The sequence below is a fragment of the Acomys minous genome (assembly GCF_964271855.1).
Source record: "Acomys minous genome assembly, chromosome: 8".
Lineage (NCBI taxonomy): Eukaryota > Metazoa > Chordata > Mammalia > Rodentia > Muridae > Acomys > Acomys minous.
Genome location: NC_140489.1, coordinates 92,406,869 through 92,434,145, shown reverse-complemented (window position 1 = coordinate 92,434,145; position 27,277 = coordinate 92,406,869). Strand labels below are relative to the sequence as shown.

General features: G+C 40.8%; 1 protein-coding gene across 2 annotated transcripts in view; it reads left to right on the top strand.

The window, feature by feature from the left end:
• Positions 1-27,277, top strand: part of NBAS (NBAS subunit of NRZ tethering complex) — a 302,855-nt gene that overhangs the window by 188,048 nt on the left and 87,530 nt on the right. For both annotated transcript variants that reach the window (XM_084791395.1, XM_084791394.1), the window contains exons 41-44: positions 9,513-9,742; positions 14,406-14,516; positions 25,351-25,601; positions 26,777-27,111. In XM_084791395.1, the coding sequence (XP_084647521.1) occupies positions 9,513-9,742; positions 14,406-14,516; positions 25,351-25,601; positions 26,777-27,111 (927 nt within the window). The remainder of the gene's footprint in view (positions 1-9,512; positions 9,743-14,405; positions 14,517-25,350; positions 25,602-26,776; positions 27,112-27,277) is intronic.

Below are 27,277 nucleotides of genomic sequence, written 5' to 3'. Positions count from 1 at the left end.
AATTGAGCTGGCAGTGAACAGCTGGTTAAGGGAAACCAACCGTTGGGGAACAACTAGCTAGAGGAACCAGCTGTTGAGGAGAAGTTGAGGAACAGAGGAAAAAATAAATACTAGACACAGGAATATGCAGGGCAAACTGAAAGGTCTTAAAGCCCAGGAGGACTTTGGGCCAACCCCAGTACTTTATTTAAAATGAAGTTCATTTCTTTTTTCATTACAGATCACAGCATGATTTTTTCTCATCTTTTAGAATTAATAGAGCATTCAAAAATCAACAAAGTAAGAGAACAGTCTAACAAGGAAATACAAACAGTTCTGTATAACCTACAAGAAGCATAGAACAAAAAAATCAATTAATATCCAAACAGTGGTCAGCATGGGCTGATTACTATTTCTTAAATAATACTTGGGAAAGTTTAATCATAAGTTACCCTGGGATAAAGTCATTGTGTTTACATGATTGTCATAGCAACATAACTTGAGCTAAATGTTCTCTCATAAAGAAAAATCTTGACTTACTCCCAGTCCCATACCAGCAGGTGTGCTATCTAAGCCTAGGCTAGCTGTCAAGGGGCCCTCTATTGTAAAATATCTGTAAAGCATGACGTTCCAAGCCCACCTTCTTCTATTGCTCTCAAAGCAGATTCTAAAGAAACTTTTCTACAGCTAACAATATCTAGCCAGGTACTGTTATGTCAAGGCCCTTTCTTCCATGCAGTTTTTGCCTGACTGCACACAGTCAGAGCCAAGAAGTTTCTCCTTGTCTCAAGCCTTTGGCCAGGTGCCTTCTTTCAACATTCTCTGTGGGAAAAAGTTTTCCCTGTGTGGATTTCATTAGGGCTCATAGTTAAAGTGAGAAATAGAGAGAAAGACAGTTAGGAGAAAAGTTAGATTTCAAGGTAGTTTTTAGACAAAATTATACCTGGACCATATAAATATTTAAGGGCAGTGATGGTCAGCCAGAGATCTTTGGAACTTTGTCAAGCAAAACATCAACAGGTGTTCTGGATGTCTACAGATCATGCTGGATAGTCAGAGGTCTCTGGAAGTTTGTCAAGCAAAGCCTCTACAACTTGTCCTCATGTCTGTGACACTGTGCAGTGAGACATTAGGATGCTGGGACATTCAGATGTGCGGACATGGGGTCTAGCCGGCAGACTGGAAGGAAGGAGAGGTAGGCACTGGAGCTAGATGCATTGAGTACACAGGTATGCTCCACAGACTAATGACTCATTATTTGAGTCTTTTCATCATCTTCCTCTACATCAAACGGCACTGCTGAGTTTGGAATTAAATATGACAAACTCTTGATGAATCATCCTGGAAATTGAAATCAAAGTGGTTTCAATTTGTTGTCTCCCTATAACAACACCCAGCGAGACTTAGCTCTCATTCAATTGTCAGTGCAGCCTGGTTCTGGTTCCTCAATCCTTTCTCATCTCTCTCTCCTCCCTGTGGCTAAGCATGTGGAGATGCTACTGTTGGTAGACTGAAAGAATTTCCTGCCTGAGCTTTATGAAGGGCAGGGTTGTCCTGAGCCAGCCAGCTTTAGTGACATTTGGAGCAGCCTCACTCACCTACAGTTCTCTTTTCAGGTTTTTTATAATGATTGGCAAATGGGTATTAGGAAATTATTCCCTCTTCTAACATTTATCTTAATTTTATCTTATTTTAATATATAATACATTATCAACATATGACCCCAAAGTGTAAGTAGAGAAGATGGTATACAGTAAAATCTGTTTTTATTTTATGCCTGTCCAACACCATTTCCCATGTTCACATTTACACAAGTGTATTTCAGACTTGTTTTTCCCTCACATCTGACTTTTGTGGTTGTCGTAAATGTGGTTGGAAGTGTGGTCTTGGTGTCATTTTTGAAGTTCTGAAAAGATATCAATTAAAAATGGTGATGTGACCTTTAGGTTCATGGGTTAAAGAAGCAAAAGCCACAGGGATCAAATCCCAAACTTCATGGAGACTGGTTCTCAAATGTGCAGGCTTTTTTTTTTAAGCTACTAATTGAAAATGCTAAGTAGAAAATTATCTCAAAATAACAGCCCTAAAGGGGAAAACATACCACTTGCTTACAACTTCACAGGCAGCTTTACCAAAGTGGAAACCGTCAAACACAGTAGACTTACTCCTCCTTATGTGCAGCAGTAGCAGTGTGCAGACTTTTTGTGAATATTTATCTTTACCTTGCCTCCATAGCAGCTTCTTTAAAGAAACCACACTTTATTCACCCCTTGAAGAATTGTTACTGTTGCAGAGGTAAATAGAATGACTTTTCATACTGTCCCTTTTGGAGTTCTTGGAGCCTTATTTATGCTGTTAGGTTTTCCAGCCTGTCTGATATTTTGCAATATCACGTTGAATACTGAAGAAGGAAGGTTCCAAAGCTACCCCTGAAGTCTTTTAGCCTTTTCAGGTGCTGAAAGCTTTTACACTTACCAATTATGTCTTCAGGATTCAGGGTGGGCTGGAGAGACAAAAGAAATAAATGTTTGAAAATACTGTAAACAGCAAAAGTTCCCAAGTAATGTTTGCTGTAAAGTTGGCTGTGGACCACATCGAGGTGTGACTAAGTGGTAGGAGGCCATGTGGTTTGGATTTCCTTCCCAGCCATAGCACTGCAGCCAGTGGCATCTAAACACAGGACCAGCTTGTCCATCCCCACATGGCAGATTGATGTGAAGTTCAAGTGAAAACAATTTGAAAGTTTAAAATGTTTACATTTGTAGAGATGAGTGAATGTGCATGAAATGAAGTATCAGAGTGACTCAGAATTATTTTGGACTATTTTGAGAAAAGTGATAAGTTCATGGGGAAATTTGTACTGAAATTTAAGTTGAATTTTAGAAGTAATATAATCCAGCAAGTCCCTTAAGAGAGACATAGAAAATAATAGTGTCAATAAGCAAATCCTCCACATAGGCAGCTATAGTTTACAACACGCTCCTCCACCTTCTCTCGTTTAATCTTTACGAGGACTATATAAAGAAATTGCTTCAAGTTTAAAGCCGTATAACTTGATGATCGAGAGGAAATGCCAGTAGTCCAGGCCTCTGGGGACAATTCATTTGTTTCTCTTGCAGAAATAATTTTGCTTTTCCCTTTGAAGGCTTTGTAAAAAGTTGTCTCTCTTATGTTTTCCACAATTATTTGAAATATTGAAAAATAACATGTCTTTCAACTTAATAGACATTTTGATAATCCATACATGTGTCATTCTGATAAATCTGCCATCAAGTAATTAATGGAATACCCCTGCTCAGCATTCTCCTAAGGAGTAATTCCCAAAAGAGGTGTTCTCAGGGAGCTGAGCCCAAAAACTGTTAGAGATGGAAAGACTAGCTGGGAAATAGCTTAAATCAGGTAGCTATTCTCACAGTTCCCATACTCACTTATAATGCAGGTATGAAAACAGCTTCACTGTAATATAGAGTGACAGAACTCTGTCACTGGAGTACGGACTCCAGTGCCTAGTCTCATTTATGTCTAGTGGGGACCGTGTATGCACTGGTCCTAAAGCTTTAAGAGAACGCCTTCCCTGGATACCAAATGTAAAAGATGCTCCCTTCTTGAAGGCATTGCACTGGGAGTCAGACTCTTGCATTGCTGTCAGCAATTTCCTGCCTCTACAGAATTCTTAATGCTTTGCCCATCTTAACACAGAGATGGTCTTAAATGCCTCTCTCAGAGACCATCACTTCCTCCAGTGATGCCAGGCCACAGAGGAAGAGGATACAGGCAGTCCAGATGAGACTTGATAGGCTGAGGTCAGATGATAGAGGAGGAGGGCTCTCCATTCTGAGGACTAGGGGAGGGAGAGGCTATGAAGGAGGAGGGTGGAATAGGGAGGTGATGAGGGAGGGGGCTACAGTCTGGATGTAAAGTGAACAAATTAAAAATACAGAAAGGAAGGAAAGAAAAAAAAAAAAAAGAAAAAGGCCAGAAAAAATGTCTCTCCCCCAGGTTGCTCTAGACTTGGCACAGGTGTTTGAAGTCTTGGAGTTTCTATACTAAAGACTTAAATAAAGGGTTTTTATTCTTAAATATGTTATATGTAAAGTGAATAAATTTGATGTAGAAAATTGTGAAATAAAATTTATTCACACAGGGCAAGTTTCTCAATAAGGAAGAGATTAAGTTGTTTAAACTGTATGGAACTCTATTAGCTATAATTTGTTCGTCTGAAAATTATGTTTTTACAAAGAAATCAGTTTTGAATATTTAGCAGACATGTATGGGAGAGGTGTAGAACCTCATTTCCACACCTGGAGGGATTTGCAAAGATTTATTTTATTTAATGATTGAAATGATTGAATTGATATATACTCAAATATGTTAATATTAGGAAAGTGATCATCCCCTTTGTAGAAACTGTAAAGACCAGAAGAGTGGAGAAAGGAAATGAGTTCCTCCCTCTACAGACTTCCCAGAACCGGCAGCCTCTGATTCTGAAGTGAACTTTTCTTCAGATGCTTCTGTGAACTGCTTATGTGCCCCTCTTTGTCAATCACTAGTTCTTAATTTCTTGAAAATAGCTTGGTTTCATAAAACAGTAGGAAAAGAGTGCTTTATCAGAGGGCCTTCTGTTTGCAGTAGACAACAACCAACCCAGAGACCCACACTGTCAAGACTCCGAGAATAAGACTACAGAACGCCAGTCCCCAGAGAAACATGTTCTCCAGCCTGTCTCCCAAAGGCTCAGGGATCACTGGGAGAGAGTGTGGGGAGAGTGTAGGAGCTGGAGGCAGTGGATGACAGTAAGGAGAAGCTCACAGTGCTGCTGACAGCATGCGCATGACCTGGACAAGTCCAGACCAGACCAGTTCCCAGTGTAGAGAAGGGGTTGGCCATGAGCTTCCATGGCCATATAGAAGACCATATAGTCATGACTACTTGCATAACACAATTAGCTTAGAAAGCATGTAAGGTTGAGAGCATAGAAAGCATGCAAGGTTGAGGGCATAGAAAGCATGCAAGGTTGAGGGCATAGAAAGCATGCAAGGTTGAGAGCATAGAAAGCATGCAAGGTTGAGAGCATAGAAAGCATGCAAGGTTGAGGGCATAGAAAGCATACAAGATTGAGAGCGTAGAAAGCATGCAAGGTTGAGGGCATAGAAAGCATGCAAGGTTGAGAGCGTAGAAAGCATACAAGGTTGAGAGCATAGAAAGCATGCAAGGTTGAGGGCATAGAAAGCATGCAAGGTTGAGAGCATAGAAAGCATGCAAGGTTGAGAGCATAGAAAGCATGCAAGGTTGAGAGCATAGAAAGCATGCAAGGTTGAGGGCATAGAAAGCATGCAAGGTTGAGAGCATAGGAAGCATGCAAGGTTGAGGGCATAGAAAGCATGCAAGGTTGAGGGGGCATAGAAGTGAGCTAGATTTGGAAAGACTTGGGCAAGGAAGGCTAGATATGATCAAAACACATACAAAGTTCTCAAAGAACTAATTCAAAAATTAAAGATACCTTATTTATGCTTTCCAACAAACTGAGAAGGGTTTTGACCGACAGTCTGTCATAGTGAAGAAACAGGAAGCGAACTCCAAATTGCCCCTCTACCAAATGGAGAACTAATTAAACACTTGAACTGCTGCTGACTTAAAGCCCAGAATACTTTACTATGTACCTTATTTCTGTAGAAGATTCTGTTGTGTTCAGGGAAAGATGGATTTATGACATATTCATGGTCTCTCTCCTCTGGAAGCTATGATATAATGAGGAAAAGAAAGCATAAATTATGTAATATAAGAACAATTACAGTACGGTTTTAAAAATCTTTCAGCAACTTCTATTTTTTTTTTTGTATGTAGGTTTGGTTGGCTGGTTGGCTTGGCTGGTTTTTGTTTGTTTGTTTGTTTGTTTTTGTTGTTTGTTTGTTTGTTTTTTCTTTATTGTTCCTGGAACCCTTGTTTTATACCACACTTGGTTTGCACATTTTCTTTTTGGCTGCTGTGAAAGCTGTTTTATCATTGCTCCCAGTTTATAGGCAGGATAGTAAAGTTCAGAGTGACCCAGATGTCACAAGGCCATCCAGCTGCTAACTTCTGCCTGTCTGCTTACATCGTGGTGCCACATGATTTTATTGTTTGGATAAAGGAGATCAATTGCGTCTTTTGCCTTATGTGATCATAAAGATTGTATGTGTACTTGAAACTTCCTGGGGGATACAAATTAGAGCCTATATACACAATGTCGTATTCACGTTTGTTACCTCTGTGTACTTCCATTTTGGAACTTAGTTTACCATGTGGTCTTTGGATTGTGTGATAAAATGTAGTAGAGCAAAGAGAAAGTAACTGTGGTGTGAAAATGATATTGAGGCTTAGGAGCACGCATGCCTCCTGCTGAGAGGCAGTGCACATGCCATGCAGAAAGGTGCAGAAAGAGTGTGCAGCCCATGAGTATTGTTTGTAGATACTGATGATATCGCCAGATAACTGTACTGGGAGCTATATGCCTGGCAGAGGTTTCAGAGTTCTATGCAAAACATCCTACGGGTAAAAGGGAAATAAAATACTAACCATAGGCACAGGGAGAGCTGAGGCACATTTCCCTTCTTGCCTATTTCTGTTGCCAGATACATCATCTATATATAGTTTATGTATGTACTTTTCTTGTTACTGTGACAAAACGTCTGACAGGAGTAACTTGAGGAGGGGAAGGTTTATTTTGGCTCACTGTTTGAAGGTACCGTCCATCACTGTGGGAAACTGGAGCCACAGCCAGGAAGCCAGAGAGGAATGCTGGCACCTAGCTCATTTTTTCCCTGTATATTCAGTGTGTGACTCCTAGTCCTAAATGCTCACATTTAGGGTTAGTCTTCATGCCCTAAATAACTCATCCCAGAAACCTCCTCACAGACATGCCTAAAGGTGTATCAGGACTCCCTACTAGTGACAGTATTACAGTATTAATCACCACACAACTCCAGAACTAAAGCAAGACTTGATTTATTCATTCAGTCTCTCTTAATAAAAAGGTCCTAGAATACACTTATCTAACCTTTGCTGAAGTTTATCTTTATATTCCTTGGGGGCCTTTGGTTTTTTGAGACAGGGTTTCTCTGTATAGCTTTGACTGCCTGGAACTCTAGCTGTAGCCAAGGTTGGCCTTGAATTTAGATCTGTCTGCCTCTGCCACCTGAGTGTAAGTGCTGCATTTAAAGGTGTGCACTGCCACTCGCAGCTACCTGGGGCTAGTGTTTGAAGTTAGGCTAGAAATGAAGTCCTCTGAGAATACTTCTCGGCCATGCCCTGTCTTCCTGTAGCATGCTAAGCTCATCATGTCTGCCCATTTTACCTGTGATTGCTTTGCTGGTTGTCTTAGGCTGCATCCCTAGAGTAGCCTGACACATCGTCCTAGTGCATTGCTTGGCAGGAATCCTCTCTTCCCCCTGTTTGTAAAAGAACACAGGAACAAAAGCTTTGCATTCTGTGCAAACTTCAATTGTGAAGACTACTGTCTTTACACATTGAGATATTTCAGATGGTTTCTTAAGGAGTTTAAGTGAGGGGGATATTTAACATTGATGTTAATAATTGCTGCTGTTGGATACTTTCAAGTGATAAGCTCAGACTAAAATGGCAGTGGGGATAAGGATTGAGGAGCAACACAGAAGCACTAGAGCTCTTTAAAAATGCATCTTGGATGAATTAAAAATGGCCCTGTGGCATCTTGTGGAGGAATTTAATGTCATTTCTTTGAGATTATGACCACATATTTATATAGACTTAGAGCAGATCTGCTAGGTTAACTTTTACTTAAGTCCACCTGTTGGAATCCAGGATTTTCTAATTAGTTTTTATCTATGCCTCCAGGTTGTTCTATAATAGCATGAAGAGAAAGGCTGTCAGGCCAGGTTTGGCTGAGTAGACTCAACATTGACAAATCTCCTGTGTAGCTCAGAATAATGGGTTTTCATGTTAAAAATGCTGACAGCCTCTCATCATTAGGAATGGAGTTCTGAGAACCAAAGATAGAGTGGATTTTCTTCCTCACTAGCTTACTTACTTTAGATCTTCTAGAAATCAGGACAAGATTAATAATGCCATTCTAGTATTACACTATTTGTAATTCTAAAATCGTGGCTGAGCACGCAATTGACTCTCAAACCAGCTTACATATATTTACAGTAAATAAATATGACCACTTAATCACTCACTCCCATGCTGTGTCATCTGCTGGATTTTCTTTTTCATTCTATTTGAAGAATTTTATTGCTTTTCAAGAAGCTGCCAAGAACCATGGGTCCTATGTCCCTTTGGGCCCCAAATCAAGCAGAATTAAAAAAAAAAAACCAAACATTGACTTTTGTACACTTTCTTATATGTCTAGAAGTATCTTTGACTTTGCAAGCTGGAGTTGTTTTTTATTTTTGTTTTCCTAACCTATCCCCAAAGAAAACATTTGTCTCCTTTGCTGTCTAAGTTTCCGTAGTGAGGTTACTGAATTGAACCTTTCTTACTGAGAACTTTTGTGGTAGGCCACAAGAATGTATCCAGAGGCAGTGAGGGTGAGAATGTCTTCCCAGAGTGAATTATTACAAGAGAGCAGCAGGTTAGGGCAAAAATGTGATACAGGTATATGATTGTTGAAAAGCTCAAAATACTAATTTTAAGGTATTTAAAAGTTTTAAAGATGGCCACAGAAAGAATTCTGCCTAAAAAAGGGCAAGCTTGGATGCAGGAAGAGTTGAAGGCCAAACTATGCCAAGACAGAGTAAGCAAGTCCTCAGTACTTCCTCCCTCACAAATATGTCTGTTAGATACACTGGGCCAGAAGGCTGAAGATGATGCTCCAGTATTTTAGAGAGCTATGGGTGACTGTTCAGGTAGCAAACTGTCTCTGTCATTTTCTCATTGTGGAACCTGCACTTCCTGTCTACTCAGATAATTAATTTTATTCCTTTCTCAAGTCTCGTAAGGAGGTTGAAGACCAGATAGTTTAGTTTTACAAGTAAGCTTAGCTGTTTAGGGGTTAAGCTGTTTTTAGGTCTAGATAGATGTTTTAGGTTGTAAAGATGAGATATAATAGATATGGATTTACATTCAGAATTTTAGACATACCAAGATAGGAAAGATATTTTCTTTAAGGTTGCTAAATGCAAATAGCCAAAACACTGTGAATATTACATTTTTATAATTCCTGATTGTTTCATGGTTCTTGCTGTAGGTAGTTTATTGTATATATGTGTAATAGTATAAATGTCTATGTAAAAAAAAGAAAAATTAAAAAGAAAATTTTAAGTGAAAAAAAGTTTTTAAGATGGAAAAAGCATCAAAGTAGAAGTCCAGAAAGACTGTTTGTAGACTCAGTTCTGTGTTCTTTCTTGAAAGTCTGCAAAATGTTACCCTGCACTTGGCCTTTAGGTGGCTGTGATTAAATGTACCAAGCACTGGGAAGTAGCATACAGATTTCTAGGAGCTGTGTTATGCTCCTTGTACATACTTGCCCATATATGTATACTGTATATAAAATACATTTTCTACAACTTTCACAGGTTGATCCCAAAGAGTTAATAAAGATGGTTACCAGGCACGTCTCTTGCCATGGACATGAAGCCTGGCCTGAGGAGCTCTTGTCACTGACCCAGCAGCTGCACTACTACAACGAGCGTCTCCTGGATTTCACCCAGGCTCAACTCCTCCAGGGCCTGCGGAAGGGTGTGGATGTGCAGCGGTTTACTGCTGATGACCAGTACAAAAGAGAAACTATCCTGGGCCTTGCAGAGTAAGGGGTCCCCTTGTCTCCTCAGGGTTGGATTCAACATGCGAAAGGATGACTAGAGTTCATAGATTAGCATGCACAGTTGCTACCACAGGATCTTTATCCAGCTTTTCCAGTGCTGTGAGGAATGATGGAGTGCTGCGTAGATCAGTAGGCTTAGACTTACATAGGCTTACATACATTTATAAACACTTACACACACCCACATACTTACAGATGTACAGACTTCCCTAGTGCTGTGAGGAGTGGGTAGGACATATATCAGTAGGCTCAGACTACTGTACAATTAGGTAGTAGCACTGGGTGGGGCTGGGGTTTTGTTGTGGTTTCCTGTTAGCTTCTCATGTCTCTGGTGAACCAGTTCCTGAATTATGTGTGTTCTAGGGACATAGGTAGTGGCTTGGGTCAGAAGGATGGTGCCTGTGGTGCAACTTTAGAACTGTTATTTTCTCTTACTTCTGGCTGAGAATCTTCCTATTCAAAGTGCACAGAATCAATATTCTTAGGTGTTTAGAGATACAGTTGCCCCCATTCCAGAAGGTCCAGTGTTGCAAGGACAGGTGCCTACATCCTGGGTTCTAGAGAAACAAGCCATTATCTGGTCCAGTCTCCACACAGAGCCATTTGCCTTTCTGAGTGAAGAAAGTGATACAACTTAAGCCCAGTTGCAAGAGTGGCACTGTAGGCATGAAGGGAAGGAATTCCCTTGTGTTCTATTGCTCGTGTGCTGATTTTAGTAGTTTAGAGCAAGTGAGTGGGATTTACTGTCCAAGGATGGGAGAAGTGTGCTCATCCATTGGTTTTAACACCTCGAAACAACTATAGAGCACTAACCATGGAGCACATCCGAAGTGTTGTGTTCTGCAGGCTTCATCTGCCACCTTCCATTGTGCAGACAGCCCCATGATACCAAAGTATTCTTATCTGCATTTATTAAATGAAAAATATGCTAGTTAGCAATGGTTTACATGGGCGAATGTTTACATGGGTGGTAAAATCTACAAGTTTGACCTTAATCTGGGTTTGTCACAGCATGGTGTGCCTTCTTGTACACTGTTTCCATTCTCAAGGAAGCACTTACATGCCATGCAGGTTAAAATTGTAGACCTGAAACTGTGGCTGAAGTGTGTGTACAAGGACTGTCTTCTGAGAAATTACTTTGAAATACCAAACATAGTTTTGATTGTGGTAATGGTATGTTATCATTCAATATTATCCTTTAAGTCCTTACAAAAATGGTATTTAAAAAAGATTTGCCATTCTCTGCTAACTATATCAGACTGGACCTTTTTGCTCTCAGAAGTGTCTGGATTCTCTCTGAGGCAAGGCTGGGTATGAGGGAGGTGAAGGAAAGATAGTGGGGGAAGCCTGTGCTAGTCTTAATTTAAAAACAGCCTCCTTAAATGAATGAAACTAGAAAAGACCATCTGAGTGAGGTAACCCAGACTCAGAAAGACACGCATGGTATATACTCACTTATAAGCAAATATTACCCACATAATACAGGATAACCACACTGCAATACACAGACCTAAGGAAGATAAATAACAAGGAGGACTGTAGGGAGGATGCTTAATTCTCATTTAGAAGGACAAATAGGGTAGACAACAGAAGTGATTGAAGAGAAGGAACAGGAGGGGAGCCTACCATAGTGGTCCTCTGAAAAACTCTACCCAGCACAGGATTGAAACAGATGCTGAGACTCACAACCAAATTTTGGGGTGGGGCACAGAGAGTCTTATGGAAGAGTTGGGACATAGGAGAACATGGAGTGGACAGGAGCTCCACAAAGAAACCAGTGGAGCCAAGAAATCCAGGCAGAGGAGGAGGGTGCTGTTGAGACTGAGGCACCCACCAAAGACCATATATGGTGAGGACCTACATCCTCTGCACAGATGTAGTAGATGGGCAGCAGTCTCCTTATGGGTCCTATACTATAAGGAGTAGGGACTACTTCTGACATGGACTCTGGTGCCCACATGTTGCTCACTTTCCCCTGCTAGGGTGGCCTTGCCAGGACACAGAGGAAGAGGATATAGGCAATCCAGATGAGACTTGATAGGATGAGGTCAGATGTTAGGGAGGAGAACTCCCCTTTCTCAAGACTAGAGAAGGAAGTGAGGGGTAAAGAAGATGGGAGGGTGGGGTCTAGAATCTGAATATAAAGTGAACGAATCAAAAGTAAAATAAAAAACACCCTGTGACATAATTTCTGCCAAGAAATCAGCTTGCTTAATGAAAAGAATCTGAGAAACTAGGGTTTAAGGAGTTGATGGAGACCACACAGCCAGGACTCGAGCCTGGATTTCCTATTCTAGATACAGTGTAGTTTTCCTTTGGGCATTTGTAATCCTCACAGCCATGTTGATGGTTTCTTATGAGAGGGTTGTTGTGCAGAATACAGCTCTGTTATTTAGCATTTGCTGGAGTTTTTGTCTAAGTATGCAGCTGGCGTATGCTATGTGAAGTGTGTCCTCAAGGACAAATGCATGCTTTTGATAAATATATAATAGGGTCTTATATATTCTGTTGCTTAGAAAAATACACTGCAGTCTTTGGATGGCTTGTTTTAAATACCTCATAGTTTCAGTAGGGTTTGTTAGAGATTCCAATATCTAAGGCAATACTGAAAAGCAGTTTCTCCTGATTTTTGCCACTCTATCTCCACTTTTGCACAGTGTGACCCTTCTTCTTACCTGCTGGATTTTTTTAACCTGTTGGATTTTATAGGCCTGTCACATATATCTTGTATTGTCTGCATGCCTTTGTGAAAATATTCTTAATCAGGCCGGGCAACTCTGAGGAAGGCATAGCATAATATTTTTCTCATCTTTATGAAGTTATAAAGATACTAATGCAGGGCTGGAGTGATAGCGCAGTTGGTATGTGTTTGCCCTGGACTCTTGAGGAGCTGAATCTGAGTCCCTAAAGGACAGACATGGTGACATTTTCTTAGAATCTCAGTGATGGTGAAAATGGAGGTAGAGACAGGTAGATCCCTGGAAGCTTATGGACAGCTACCCTTAGTTATGTAGCAAAAATCCAGGCCAGTGAGAGACCGTGACTGAAAAAGTAGAAGAAGACCCCTGGGGACAAATGTACAGACACACACACACCAAACACTCAGAGAGAGAGAGAGAGAGAGAGAGAGAGAGAGAGAGAGAGAGAGAGAGAGAAAAGAAGAAGAAGAAGAAGAAGAAGAAGAAGAAGAAGAAGAAGAGAAGAGTGGAGAGAGAGAGAGAGAGAGGGTAGGGAGGGAGGGAGGGAGAAGAGAGGAGAGGAGAGGCGAGGAGAGGAGAGGAGAGGAGAGGAGAGAGGATCAATACATATCCAACATGTACCTCTGCTAAGTTCCCATAACAGAGAGGATTCATTGGTAATGTTCTCCAGGGGTTTCTCATTTCATTACATAGGGTACATGCTTAATTAAAAAAATGTTCAATTGACAGTAACATACTCTGTGGGTTAACATACTTTTGCAGTCTTGAGTATTTTTCTTTGTAGTCTGTGAGAAAAGAATAACCTTCCTATTTATAAAGATGCATAGAAAAACAAACAAAAACCCCAAAAGAATGCAAAAGAAGATGGGCGCAGATATAATCAGAGGCAAAGCCAAAGGACTTACACTAGGGGCCCTTTCCAAAGACTGTTTGCAAAATCCTGGTGAAAGAAACGCAGAACTGTGTGGCTTACTTAGCTAGAGGTATAATCCTGGCCATGTTCACAGTAACACCTTTCCCTTCTGCTGCTGCTCCTATGGTTGCACCAAGACCTCTTCCATGCAAGAATTGTATTTTCTCTTTCTCTGCCATTGGAAAGTAGGATTTCCACAGCAGCCTTAACGTTGCTTTTCTGATTCTTGCCATTCTTTATGCCCTGGTGATGCCATCCTTTGCTGGCTGTGGAGAAAGGTCCTGGCTTTGAGGACTGTGAGCTTTTCCTGGATGTGATCTGCTCGCTCCATTTACTGGCCTGCTGACACCTGTGCTTAGTTCTTTCTTGCTTATTCTTTATCCTTCAGTTCAAATTGATTACTCATAATCTCATTTCTCACAATTCTTTGGAACGTTAAAAAAACTACCTTGATGTATTTAATTACTCTTTTTCATGTCTCCTTTCCTATTAGACTGTGTGTTCCAAAAACACCTTGCTCATCTTTATAATTGAAACAACACAATACCTGACAATGCAGAAATCAAGAAAAAGAAGAAGTTTTTTTAAATATAGTTTACTTACATGCTTTTCAAACATCACCTGTGGGCTTTAGAATCTAAATCAGAATTCTTACTTGTTTTTCTTCAGCACTGTTGCCGTTTGACAGGGTAATTCTGACTTTGAGAAGGCTAGCCTATGCTTTGTAGGATACTGAGTATCATACCTGGCTTCTGACCACAAATTCTACCCTATCTGTGACAATTAGAATGTTTCCTCACATTGGCAGCTGGCTCCTGAGACCAGAGTTACCCTTGATGCAGAGCCTCTGGCCAACAGTTCCCTATAACCTACCTTGGAGCACCATGGACAGTTCTCTTGGTGTGCTGTCAAGAGCTATCCTAGGGAGGACTATGTTGCTGTCCCAGCACAACTTGGAAGAGAATTTCCTTTGCTGATTAGGGTCATTTGTTTCTTTTCTTTCCCCTTTCTGTGCTTGTGAACACTCCGGAAGAACCCTTGAGGAAAATGTCTACAGCATTGCTCTTTCCCTGGCGCAGCGGTACAGTATCTCACAGTGGGAAGTCTTCATGACCCATTTGGAGTTCCTGTTCAGTGACAGTGGGTAAGTACAGTTCCTGTGCATATTAAAGCCCATGCCTGTCTCTTCATTCTCGTTTAGAACTGTCTTAAAACTGTACAATGTCAATGTTTCCTAGCTATGTACTAGGATGTCCTGGCATAGGTTTTCTTTTTCTTTTTTTTTTTTTTTCTTTTCTTTTCTTTTTTTAAAATTTATTTATATTTATTTAATTAATTATTCAGATTACAACTCAATTGTTACCCCATTACTTGTATCCTCCCTTTCGTTCCTCCCTCCTGCTTTCCCCCATTCCCCCCCTCCTCTAGGTCTATAACCGAGGGGGACCTCCTTCCCCACTATATGGTCATAGGCTATCAAGTCTCATCTTGGTGTCCTGTTTATTCTTTCTTTGAGTGCCACCACCAGTCTCCCCGCCAAGAGGAGGTGAAGGTTTTCCTTTTCTGATAATCCCTAAGTTTTGTTTCCCATCAGAGCTTGGAGTTTGACACTCTCCTGTGCGTTGATAAGTTCATTGAGAATGTGTTGGCAGTGGTGTTCTAGAAGTAGGGGAAGTGTGGATGTCTTAGCTCCCTGAAACTTAGAGTCTGCAGTGGGAGTCAGATGACAATTGGATAATGACTTAAACAAGGATGAAAGTAAAACTTTTATGCTTTGTGTAAGAAAGTCCAATTAGGAAGGTAGATGGGTTAGGGAAGGCTTTCCTGAGCATGTAACATTTGAGCTGTGCTGTGGTTCAACAAGTATTCACTTATTGAAGCTTAATCCCACTTGGAGACAATAAAGGGGTAGTGATGTAATCCTGTTAGGGTTTAGATCTGCAGTGGGGAAGTGAATAGGACTGGTTAAGGTCATCAGAATATTCTGTTCAGTATGGGAACAATGGGACAAGACAGTGTAGCCAGTATGTGCTGCTTTTCCTTCACCCTGCAATGCTCTGTGCAGACTTAGGGCTCTACCAGTAAGAAGGCCTTGAGCTTCTAGGTCTGCAGTCTGAATAAGCTTTATATTATGCAACCCTCTTCTCTGGGTATTTTGTTAGGGCAGTTCAGCATGGACTATTACAACCTGGGATCCCAGTACTGAATCAGGCTTAATTATTCTCAAATGGAAGGGAGCCATTTTAGTTGTAGATGCTTTAGCAGGCACAGAGGTTCTTTGACTTCCTAGTCAAAGCAGTATAAGTCTGAGGGCCTGGCAGAGAAGCAGTGTAACTGAGGCCGGAAGTCTGGCATGTAGGCAAGAAGGAAGAAGTAGGCCATGCTGTGTTTATGATGTGGTATCCTAAATTTTTATTAATCACTAAAATGCTAACGTCTACATTTTAAGCATTTATAAAATTATACTGTAATGATGATATTATAGATGGTAAATACTGTCCTAAATGCAGTATTTTTCAGACCCCAGGAAGGACCATTTACATCTCCTTAAGAGTCAATGGCTACTTAAGCATTTGAATGCAATAAAAGGGGAAAAGAAAAGGACCAAATTTTGATAAGATCTCTTTGGCCAGTGTGTGGAAGAAAGATAGTATGGAATCCAGCAGAGGTAAAGAGCTGTTGTAGACAGGTGACCCCAGCTTGGAGTAGGGTTTTGAAAGAATAAGTTTTAGAAATACTTGGACGACAAAATATAAGTGCTTAGCATTAGTCAGAAAGGCTAATGTAGACATAAGAGAAATAAAGGAAGAAAGTCAGTGGGCCAACCTGTTTCTTGGAAGCACCCCTGAATGAACTAGGGAACGCCACAGTGGTCAAGCAGGATGACTTGTACCTGAAGAGGACAGGGTGAGGTAGCAGCTGGAGCTGGGGCAGCTGGATGAGAAGGGAATGAGCACAGTGTCCTACCAATTTTATGTCACCCCGATACAGGCTGGAGTTATGGGAAAGCAGGAAGCCTGAATTGAGAAAATGCCACCATAAGATCTGCCTGTAAGGCATTTTCTTAATTAGTGATCAGTGAGGCAAGGGCCATTTTGGATAGTGCCATCCCTGACCTGGTGGTCCTGGATTCTATAAGAAAGCAGTCTGAGGAAGCCACGAGGAGCAGTCCAGTAAGCAGCACCGCTCCATCTGCTGAAGCAGTTCCTGCCTCCAGGTCCTGCCCTTCTTGAGTTCCTGCCCTCATTGTTTTTGATAGTGAGCTGTTATATGAAGTGTGAGTGCAATAAACCCTCTCCTCTCCAAGTTCTCTTTGGTCATAGTGTTTCATCACAGCAATAGAGCCCTAACTAAGACAGACAGACCTTGAGGGCCTTCCACATGTGCTGGTAGAGAAAAGTGTCTAGCAAAGGTACAAAGAGGAGGAGGAAAGAGGAAGCCATGCCTAGAGTGTTTCAAGAAAGGGAGGGAGAGCTGAGGGGGTCAAATCTTGTTGAAGGATCAAAATGTCTTTATGACCTACTATGTTTAACCTTTCTTTATCATTGAAATATTAGCCTCCTCATTTGAGCTTTTATCAGATTGTTCCATGATGATGTTGTTATGAATAGTAAATATTGTCCTAAACTCACCAAATATCAGGCACAGTAATATGTTCGAGTAAATATTTTCAGTGATGTGTGTGGTGTTTAAAAATATATCATGGCATTCTTATTATTGTCTTCTGTTTCATTGAACATTACATAAGGGATGTTGTCTGTGCACACAGGATGAGTCTTGGTCTCTGAATATGTTACAAATTATCAGGCAGTTGAGGACCATGCAAGGTGTTCCTGGCATATCATTATACCTAAGAGCAGAGTGATTATGCAGATGTACAACAATTACAAAACAGGAAATCGTTACCTCCTGGCATCATTACTTGTGAGTGGCAAGGCACTTAATATTGATTTACCAAGTGCTGTTTGGGACCCTGCTTCTTGCTCAGAAGGCAGCACTTTGCCTGACTACTTAATCAAACACACTAACTGGTCATTAGAAAGCAGCCTTGTGAATGAACACTGTCAAAACTGTCCAACAAATTCTTAGTTAAGCCAGTGTCATTTGGAAGCTAACCAGTAGAATATCAGAAATGCTGTTCTTTGTTTTAGGCTATTGTCTCAGTGTTCCTTTAAAAAGTCTCCCTGATTTACCCATGGAGTTAATTTCTCCCCTGGTCCCTTTCCTTCCTCTGGCTGATTTTGACCTTGGCAGACAGGTGCAAGCAGGGCAGCGTCAGGCAACAGATGCCATCCCTCAAGTCCAGATGGTTAGACCAGTTCCTATGCATGTAATGGTATCTGTTTGCCATTGAACTAGATGATACTCTTCTCTGGAGCTTGTTTTTCTCATCTGTAAACAGAATAGTACAACGTAAGTGATTAAATAGTAAAAGCCTAACTTGCTCTGCATGCTGCGTGCCACTTGTTTCTGTTTGCTGACCCTCCTAAGCATCCACACTTGAGTCTTGGTCTCCCTCCTCCTTACACCTCCCTCCTTCCCCCTTTTTCTTCCTCTTACTACTTTTAAACATAACATTGATTTGTGCCTGTTTGCAGGTACATAGAGTTGCTCCTACCCCGCAGAAATTGGTTCTTTCAGCCCCTTCGTTCTACTGTGGTACCCTCACATTCCCAGCTGATTTGTTCCTTTCCCTTGGGGCTTCTCTAGGCAGGTTAGTGGACCTTGTGAATGGCCGTAACTACCCTTGAATGTATGCCTTAGTAGTGAGGGTACCACCTTTCAAGATCTAGAGCTACTGCCCAGAGCCACCTACTGCACAGGCTTCAGCTTGGGTCCACCCAAGTCACTGTTGTCTCAGAGAGTGGGGCTGCTGTCCTCACCTGCAGAGCTGTGAGGCTTAGAGATAGAACCGTGAGGCCTGAGCAGCCGAGTGGTTCTTTGTTTACTATTGTAGTCATCCCTATTATTGTTGTTTCTGATAATTCTTATTTTTTGTCTCCAAGTTTTAGACAAGGGATCATTTTAAATACTAGCGAATCCTTCTAGCTGATGAACTAGGACTGCATTTATTCATTAAATCTTAGTGTTTGTGATTTTGTGTACTAAACTAAGTATTAGGTACTAGGCAAGATAGAAACCTCATGGAGTTTGTACCCTGATAAGGAGCCCTCTCTCTTCCCCAGCCCCCATCATAAGCATACAAAACGTCAAGTGTACTGAATAAAGGGAAAACTGGACAGCTGTGGAAGGCTCCCTCACAAGTTACGAGAAAAACCCACCTTTGAAGAGGGGTAAAGGAACAACATTTATTTCATCTCCAGGGGACTGTGTTTTGTTGTTGTTGTTGTTTTGTTTTTCCCAAAGGAAGGCCACATAGCAGAGCATGGTGAGGCTAAGGAGAGCTAAGTAAAGTTGGGGATAGACATTCACTGTCGACTGCAACACTCTCTGCTGCCCTTCTTACTAAGTACACTGCTTTGCTGTCAGTCTCTGTGATGACAGTGGCTCAGGTGCTTTTTCCTGGCTGGTCCATGGCATAACGCTGTCTTCTACTTGTTGGTGAGTTAGGTGCTGTCCCTTTTGAACACACAGGGAAAGGCCACTGTTATTAGGACTTTGAGTGATTGCTCTATATATTACTCAGTTTGGTGTTTGGGAGGTTTCTTGCTATCCCAGGTGGAGAGATGAGCAAGGGTGGGCTGTACCTGTGGGGAGCTGAATAAACAAACTACAATGAATGCAGTTGCTTGTTCTGAATGAAACAACCTACACACAGTATTATGTGCCTGAGGGTTGCTCTTGCTCACACAGTGAGGCTTTGTGCCTAAGTTGCCACCTTCTTTTCCAGCCTCACTTTAGAAGGCCGCTGGTAGAGAGGAGGAGTTAGTGGTAGAGTGGCCAGTAGATTGAGAAGGAAAATTCAGCGCCTACTTAGTCTCTTAAGATTTAAAGTAATTTAGTTTATTACATTTGGTATGTCAGACCATTGACAATCAAAACAAATAAAAACACTGAAGCACCACCACCCGGCTGTGTTAGGCTGGACTATTGTGTGTAGATACGTAGAACACAGTTCTTGCAAAGTGGCCAAAGTGAACCATAAGTTCAGTTTTGATCTCTTCTTCACCCTAAATGAGTACAGAAGTTGACCAGATTGGCACTGTGCATAAAAATAAATTTATAAGGCTTAAGAGAAACAAAAAACTAATTTCTCCCGTTTCTAAAATAGAAGCATTCTGCAATTCTTCGTTTTCCTGTTGTGGCTCTTTAAAGTTTAAATCTGACAATCTTGCATATGTGTACATGTAGGGTATTCCTTTTCACCTGCATTTCTCTTCCTCCTCGCCTCCCATGCATGCTGCCCCTCTTCCTAACCATTCCCCCCTGCTTCCATGCCTTCTGGGCTTTTGCATGTTTTGTGTAGGCCGCCCCTGCTGCTTAGTGATATCCAGCAGCGAGGAATTCAGTCTCCCCACCCCTTCTTTCGCAGTGATGTCTGGATCTTGGAGAGGGCGATATTGATGTACCGTTTAGGATTGAGCATTCATGTGGTGTGATTTTTAAGGTACCCTTTTCACACAAAGCCAGAAAGTTCCTGACCCTGAAATAGTTAGAAACAGAATAGTGCATTTGGGGCAGGGTACGTCCTGTGTCAGGTAAGCCCCGTGCTGGGACTCCTTGTTTGAGTTCTTCTTTTGGCTTTGGCTCATGCAAGCCTGGCCATGCCCCAGAGAAGTCCCTTGTTCAGGGTGTTCCTGATAAAATTCTTTTAACCCTTGAGGTACATTTTCTTTCCTGAAAAATGAATTATGCATTTTAAAAGTGCCATGAAATTAGAGATTTATACAGAATATATGTCATAGAGAGTGTTTTTAAAAGTGTCTGTTACTGTTGATTTTAACAGTAGTCTACATTTACCAAATTCATCTTATGTCCACTATAATACTTCTGACCCATTACTCTTCAGATCAGTGTGGATATCAGTTATTGTCAAGAGAATAGTGATGACAAAGAACATTATGACTGTTTAATAGATGATGCCTGTTATGTCTCTGTGCCGTGGTTTTTCTGGCAGTATTGATAAAGATGCAAATACTGTGAAACTGTATAAAACTGTCAAAATTTACCTTTTGTGATCAAAGCTCAAGAGACAGGGTTGTCCTTGGGAAGGAGACAAAACTTACTCATGGGCTTCAAAATTATTACCATATCTACATAATAAAGTATTTACTAAGGAATCCACTGGATAACATTGTTACAAGAAGTAGACTCTGAGATACCCACTTCCAGTTTTTCACCAACTGTATACCTAGGCAATATAGAAAAGCTAAAGTCAGCTTGCCTGTGTCTTTCCCTGGGGCATTTTTGTGCTAGATTCCTTAGTTTGACCCCCTACTCAGGTGTGGCTGTCATTCAGAGGGTAGCTGTGTCATTTCACAGTTGCCAGTGCTGACACCACCCATCCACTGCAGTCACTCAGTGGGATTCATAGACCTTCCTGCCTTGGAGATGAGTCTCTGTGGGAAATGTCCTGTTTCTGTCTCAATTGTGCCTAACACATTCTCAGGTGGACACAGTGCTTTATCTCTGGAAGGTCTAACCTGGTACCAGCTCCTTCCTCTTTCCAGTCAGCTCAGTTTTGTTTGAACTTTGGCTTCTTTCAAAGAATAGGGGGGAAAAATGACCTTTTGCAGGGAGTAGTTATCAGTGCCATGTGGTGTCGTACAGCCACAGTGCCTCTGTACTGCTGTAAGTTGGCTGTCTACCCCGTCCCTTCGCCCTCTGTGTGCTCCTCCAGCCTCCTCCAGCAGCCTTTTGTCTCCCTCATTTGCTTTCCTCCTTCCTTGTCTCTTGTTCCTTTTAGTCAGCTACTGGAATTATATTATCACTCAGTCTCAGACTGGATAAAGAAAAATGTGCTTAAATAATTTTTTTGTACAAATAAAAGTCCTTTCAGTACATGCTGTTTTGGACCAATTTTTGGGTTATTGATAACTTGAAGGCATTTTAGAACACCTTAATCATAGGATTAGTCATAATAATTTACTGCACGCACATTAAGTACAACCAATGCCTTCCAGTAGTTAGCCCCTGGAAATTAAATGGGCAAGGCATAGCATATAAGTTTCTTCATAGCTGTACCCCAGCCCAGGAGATAAGCACTTCAAACATTTTAAAAGTAATTGTTAGGTACTTGAGAAAAGTCTATGATGTTTTCACAGTCTTGCTGGCTTTCTTGAGTTAGGTTCTTAGGAATTGTTTTCTAAGCAAAGATTTAATTTCTTGTTCCAAAGAGGCTAAGTTTGTTTCAATGGAAGTTATTAAAATGGGCTATTGATTACTGGCATCTACAGAAGCTCTTGGCACATTGTAGTTTACTGGAGAGAGATGCTTGGGTCTTTATTGTGTGTCAGTAATGGTATTCCAGGGTCTGTCTTGACAAGATAACCAGCTGAAATTGTACATGAGACAACTGAATTGTCAGCACAGAATTTGAGTCAGTGAGGATAAAGTCATGTTGAGAAGGACTGGGTACAGAATTAAGTCAAACTGAAGGTAAACAAACTGTTATAGAGTCATTGTCCATTTTGTGGATGGCTTTATCCTGAACACTGTTTTTTTTTGGGAGGTATTAGGCATGAGGTGTAACAGGAGGACTCTTAGGATATTGCTACTAGAGGGAGAACTGTTAAGATGGACTCTGGTCTATGAGACAGTTGTTACTGTGGGTGCTTAGCCTTTTTGACACCACAGTGGCTCTGTGACGTAGTGAGCAAACAATCTGGGGCTTGACAGGACCGGATGGCCACTTCTCATTTATGTGTTGATAATTACCCAGCTGTAAGTTACTAGCATAGGAATCAACCAAGTCCTTCCTCCCTCCCCTCTTTCCCCTTTAGGTCTGCACCCCTGTCAGTGCGGATCATCTTAGTGGGGTTACACAGTCTGATATGGTCTTCCTTACTGCATCGTTCTCAGACTTCATTTTTCAAATGATGAAGAAGCATGAGAAGCTTGCTGTCACTTTCCTATATGACTGAACAGTTTCCCTCAAGTGTTTTCTCTGCTGCCTCAGGAATCCTGGAAACAGAACTTCTATTAGTACGGCCAGATGCTGAAAGGACCCTCACAATTGGAAAATGGAGTCTTGCCCTGTCCAGGGCCCTGGGGTTGTACAAGATATAAGGCGTCTGTCTAGAGAATAACAAAAGATTAAACAAAGGCTTGTTATTTTTCCAGTTAAATAAAACGCAGAAAAACCAATCTGGCAAACAACATACCATAAACTTTTTTTTTTTTTTGCCTCAGCATATTAGCTTTAAATTACCTGTTTTAAAGTTTATATTAGAATTTGATTTGGTATGAAAAAATACTTAAATTAATATGAAATTAAACATTAAGATATATCTTTTATTTAATAAGTGATCCTATAGATAGTATTGAAAGCATAATTATTCCTTTCCTGTTTTAATCATACTTGAATATGTCATAAAGTTGATCTTTATTGGACAGTGTAAAAGCATACGCAAAAAACCCCAAAACAACATGGAGTCTCCAGTTCCCAGCTATCCCAAAGAAAACAATCCGGAGAGCTCACATACAATGGAAACACAAGAAAATGACCTCAAATCCTTGGTAATGAGGATGGTAATGGAGGAAGCAATTAAAATTAGAAATCAGATGCAGGAAGAAGCAATGAAGCAGGTGCGAGACATAAAAGAAACACATAGAGTGGAACTGGAAAATTTTCAGGAAAATATAAACAACCAAATGAAAGAAATAAAAAAATCTGTTCAAGATATGAAGATGAAAATGGATTCAATGATAAACACACAGACAGAAGAAAAACAAGAACGTGAGGTCTCAGAGAAGAAGGCGAATGACACAGTGCTGAGCTTTTCTAACAGAATCCAAGAGATGGAAGAACGAATCTCAAGTCTAGAAGATACAATCTCAGATCTTGAAGCAACCATTAAAGAAAATGCCAAATCTGGAAAACTCCTGACACAAAACATCCAAGAAATTAAGGACACCATGAAAAGAAGAAATCTGAGGATAATAGGCATTGAAGAAAGAGAAGATATCAGACTCCAAGGCCCAGAAACTCTTCTCAACAAAATCATAGAAGAGAATTTCCCCAATCTAAAGAAAGAGATGCCTATAAATATACAAGAGGCATACAGAACACCAAATAGAATTGACCAGAAAAGAAAAACTGCCCGTCACATAATAATCAAAACACAAAACATACAGAACAAAGAAAAAATATTAAAAGCTGCAAGGGAAAAGGGCCAAATAACATTTAATGGCAGACCTATCAGAATTACACCCGACTTCTCAGCAGAGACCATCAAAGCCAGAAGGGCCTGGACAGAGATCCTGCAAACCCTAAGAGACCACAGATGCCAGGCCAGACTACTTTACCCAGCAAAACTATCAATAAACATTGATGGAGAAAACAAAATATTTCATGACAAAACCAAATTCAAACAGTACCTATCCACAAATCCAGCTTTACAGAAGATACTAGAAGGAAAACTCCATCCCAAAGGGGCAAGCTACAACCAAAACTACTCAGGAAATAGATAACTAGACCATGGCAAAAACACAACTACACAAACGCTCAACTGGAACCAACATCAAAATTAAGACTCTTAATAGTAACTGGTCGTTAATATCTCTCAACATCAATGGTCTCAATTCTCCAATAAAAAGACACAGACTAACTGAATGGGTGCATAAACAGGATCCAACATTCTTCTGCATTCAAGAAACACATCTCACCTATAATGATAGGCATTACCTCAGGATAAAAGGTTGGAAAAAAATATTCCAAGCAAATGGTCACAAGAAGCAAGCAGGCGTAGCCATTTTAATATCGAACAAAGTAGACTTTCAACCAAGATTAATCAAAAGGGATGAGGATGGACACTTCATACTCATCAAAGGTAAAGTCAACTAAGATGACATCACAATTCTGAACATCTATGCTCCCAATACAAGGGCACCCACATTTGTAAAAGATCTGCTAAAAAGGCTTAAACCACACATCGATCCCCACACAATAATAGTGGGAGACTTCAACACCCCACTCTCACTGAAGGACAAGTCATCGAAACAGAAACTAAGCCGAGAAATAACATCATTAACCAATGCCATGGGTCAAATGGATCTAACAGATATCTATAGAACCTTTCACCCAAACAAGAAAGAATATACCTTCTTCTCTGCACCCCATGGAACCTTCTCCAAAATTGATCACATCATAGTTCACAAAGAAAGCCTCAACAGATACAATTCCATACTTTCAATGTAACACATGCCTACATGGTGAGGTTTCAGTCTTTCCCTTGCTATTTCTTTTTTAATATGCATTTTTATTTACTTACATATTTTGTGTGTGTTCCTGCACCTGTGTGTGGGGGTCATAAATAATTTAGAACAAATATGTGTAAATATGTTTATTCTAAACATGTTTATTAGAATAAGTATGATCTTGTTTGACAGCCTAACTGGGCGGTTCTGGAACTACAGGGATGGCTGTTTCTCAGGGCTGCTGTGGCTCAGGGCTACAGAATGCCACACAGTAAGCAGGCAGACCTGTTCTTGTTTTGCTTCTCTTTGTATAGTCTTGTGGCTAATTAGAAGACACGTATTGGAAGAATCCTCTCTGGGCCAGCAAGATGGCTTAGTGGGAAACAGCACTCTTCACTTCCTGATGGCCTGAAACGAATCCCAGGACCCATGGTGAAAGAAAGAACTGACTCCCTAAAGTTCTCTGACCTCCATATGCTCAGTGTGTCATGTTTATATGTGGCCCCCATCCATATACACATGCACACACAACAACAACAACAGTAATAATAATAATAATCAGCAATAATAATACATAAGTCTTTCTTCCAGGGTTTAAAGATCATGTTTAATAAAGGAACAATATTATAACATATAAACTGTTTGGTTTGTGATTTCAGTTTGTCCACAGGAGAAATTGAAAAGCGAGCCCAAACCCTTCATCTCTTTGACACTCTGAAGACGGATCCTGAGTCCTTTCATAAGCACATGGTTAAATATATCTACCCCACCATTGAGGGCCTGGATCATGAAAGGCTGCTGTATTATTTCACTCTCCTAGAAAGCTGCGGCTGTGTGGATTTTGAGACAGCTGCTATTAAACCAGAAACCCACATTCGCCTACTGAAGAAATTTAAAGTTGTTGCATCAGGTATGACACTCATGTTCCTGTAATGGAATCTAGAGATTAATTTTCTGCACACAGCCAGCGATGCTCAGATATTGTCATTGACCTGGCAAAATCACAGATGTGTGAAGGTGATTGACATTAGCTAGTATCTTCCATGTCCTTTACCCTGCAGTGGGAGAAGTCAGCAACAGGAAAAGACAGAAATATGAAATCTACCCTTGACTTTAGGTGAACCTGCTGTAGACAGTCCTCTTTTGTCATATTCTATATTTTATAATGACACAATTGGGCCACTACTCTTAGGTCCTTTAGCAGAACGTGACTTAAGCAGAATTCACTTATTTAAAATGGTCATGGAGGGCTTGTAGGGCTAGAGAATTAGCTCAGCAGTTAAGAACATTTAGTGTTCTTGTAAAATCCTAGGTTAGGTCCCAGCACCCCCATCAGGCAGCTCACAAGTTTCTGTAACTCCAGCTCCAGGAGATCAGACACCCACTTCTGGCCTCCGTGGGCACCTACATATGTGCTGCAGACATAGATGCAGGCACTCACACATACACATGAAATAACTAAAATCTCAATATATATTTATATATTTATGCATGATCTTAAATATATACATATGTATATACATATAGATAATATTCATGGGACATTTAAAAGAAGAATAATTGCATCTTGAACAAATTTAGGAATGTTTAAGTGGTGTTCTTGTGCTTACAACTAGGAAATTCAATGTGTTAACAACCCTTAAATCTCTCTGTGGTGCCTCAGACTTTATGTAGTCTCCGTTCATCTTCTTTTCATGGTAACTGTGAGAGTATCCTTTAGGCCATCAGAAATTCTGATAGCTGCTTTCAAGTAGTTGATGACAAATGGGCAGTTTGGTGACTCTATTGATAGAAGATAGTATAGATACTGCATGACATGAGCTGCAGAGGCAAGGTGACAGTGACTCAGTAATGCTTAGGGGAGGACACTGAGAACTGCATAAGTTGAGTGACAGGGGACTGTACAGCGCAGGCCCAGGCTTGAACTAGAACTCAGAGTTTCTGATCCTCTCATGAAAGTCTAAAGCTCTCAGTATAAATTGCTGGTTTTTTTTCCTCAGCCACTCACAGGGCTTGTGTTTGGTTGGGGTGCCTGTGTGTTCCCACTGCAGTCAGCAGCTTCCTTCCTTTCTCTTCTTCCCATAGGTCTCGACTATAAGAAGATGACAGATAAAAGTGAGAATGCGCTGGAAGCACTGGAGCCTGTGCTCACGAGTCAGAATGTCTTATCTATTTCCAAACTTGCTCCCAGAATCCCAGAGAAGGATGGGCGGATGCTTTCCCCCAGCTCTCTGTACACTGTCTGGTTGCAGAAGTTGTTCTGGACCGGAGATCCCCACCTCATCAAGCAGGCTCCGGAGTCCTCCCCAGAGCGGCTTCATGCCTATGACATCTGCCTGAAGTACTTTGATCGCCTCTCTCCAGATGACCTCATCACTGTTGTGGATGCAATTACATTTTCTCCAAAAGCGGTATCCAAGGTAACTAAAAAACGGAGTTCAAAGTACATTGAAAGTACTTTGAAACAATGAAAATTGTACTTACATTCCATAGATTTGTTTTTATTTTCTTTCTCAAATTAGAAAAAAATGTTTGACTTTCTTTTTTACTAAGCTTAATTGAGAAATCCCTTTCTTCTATTATATA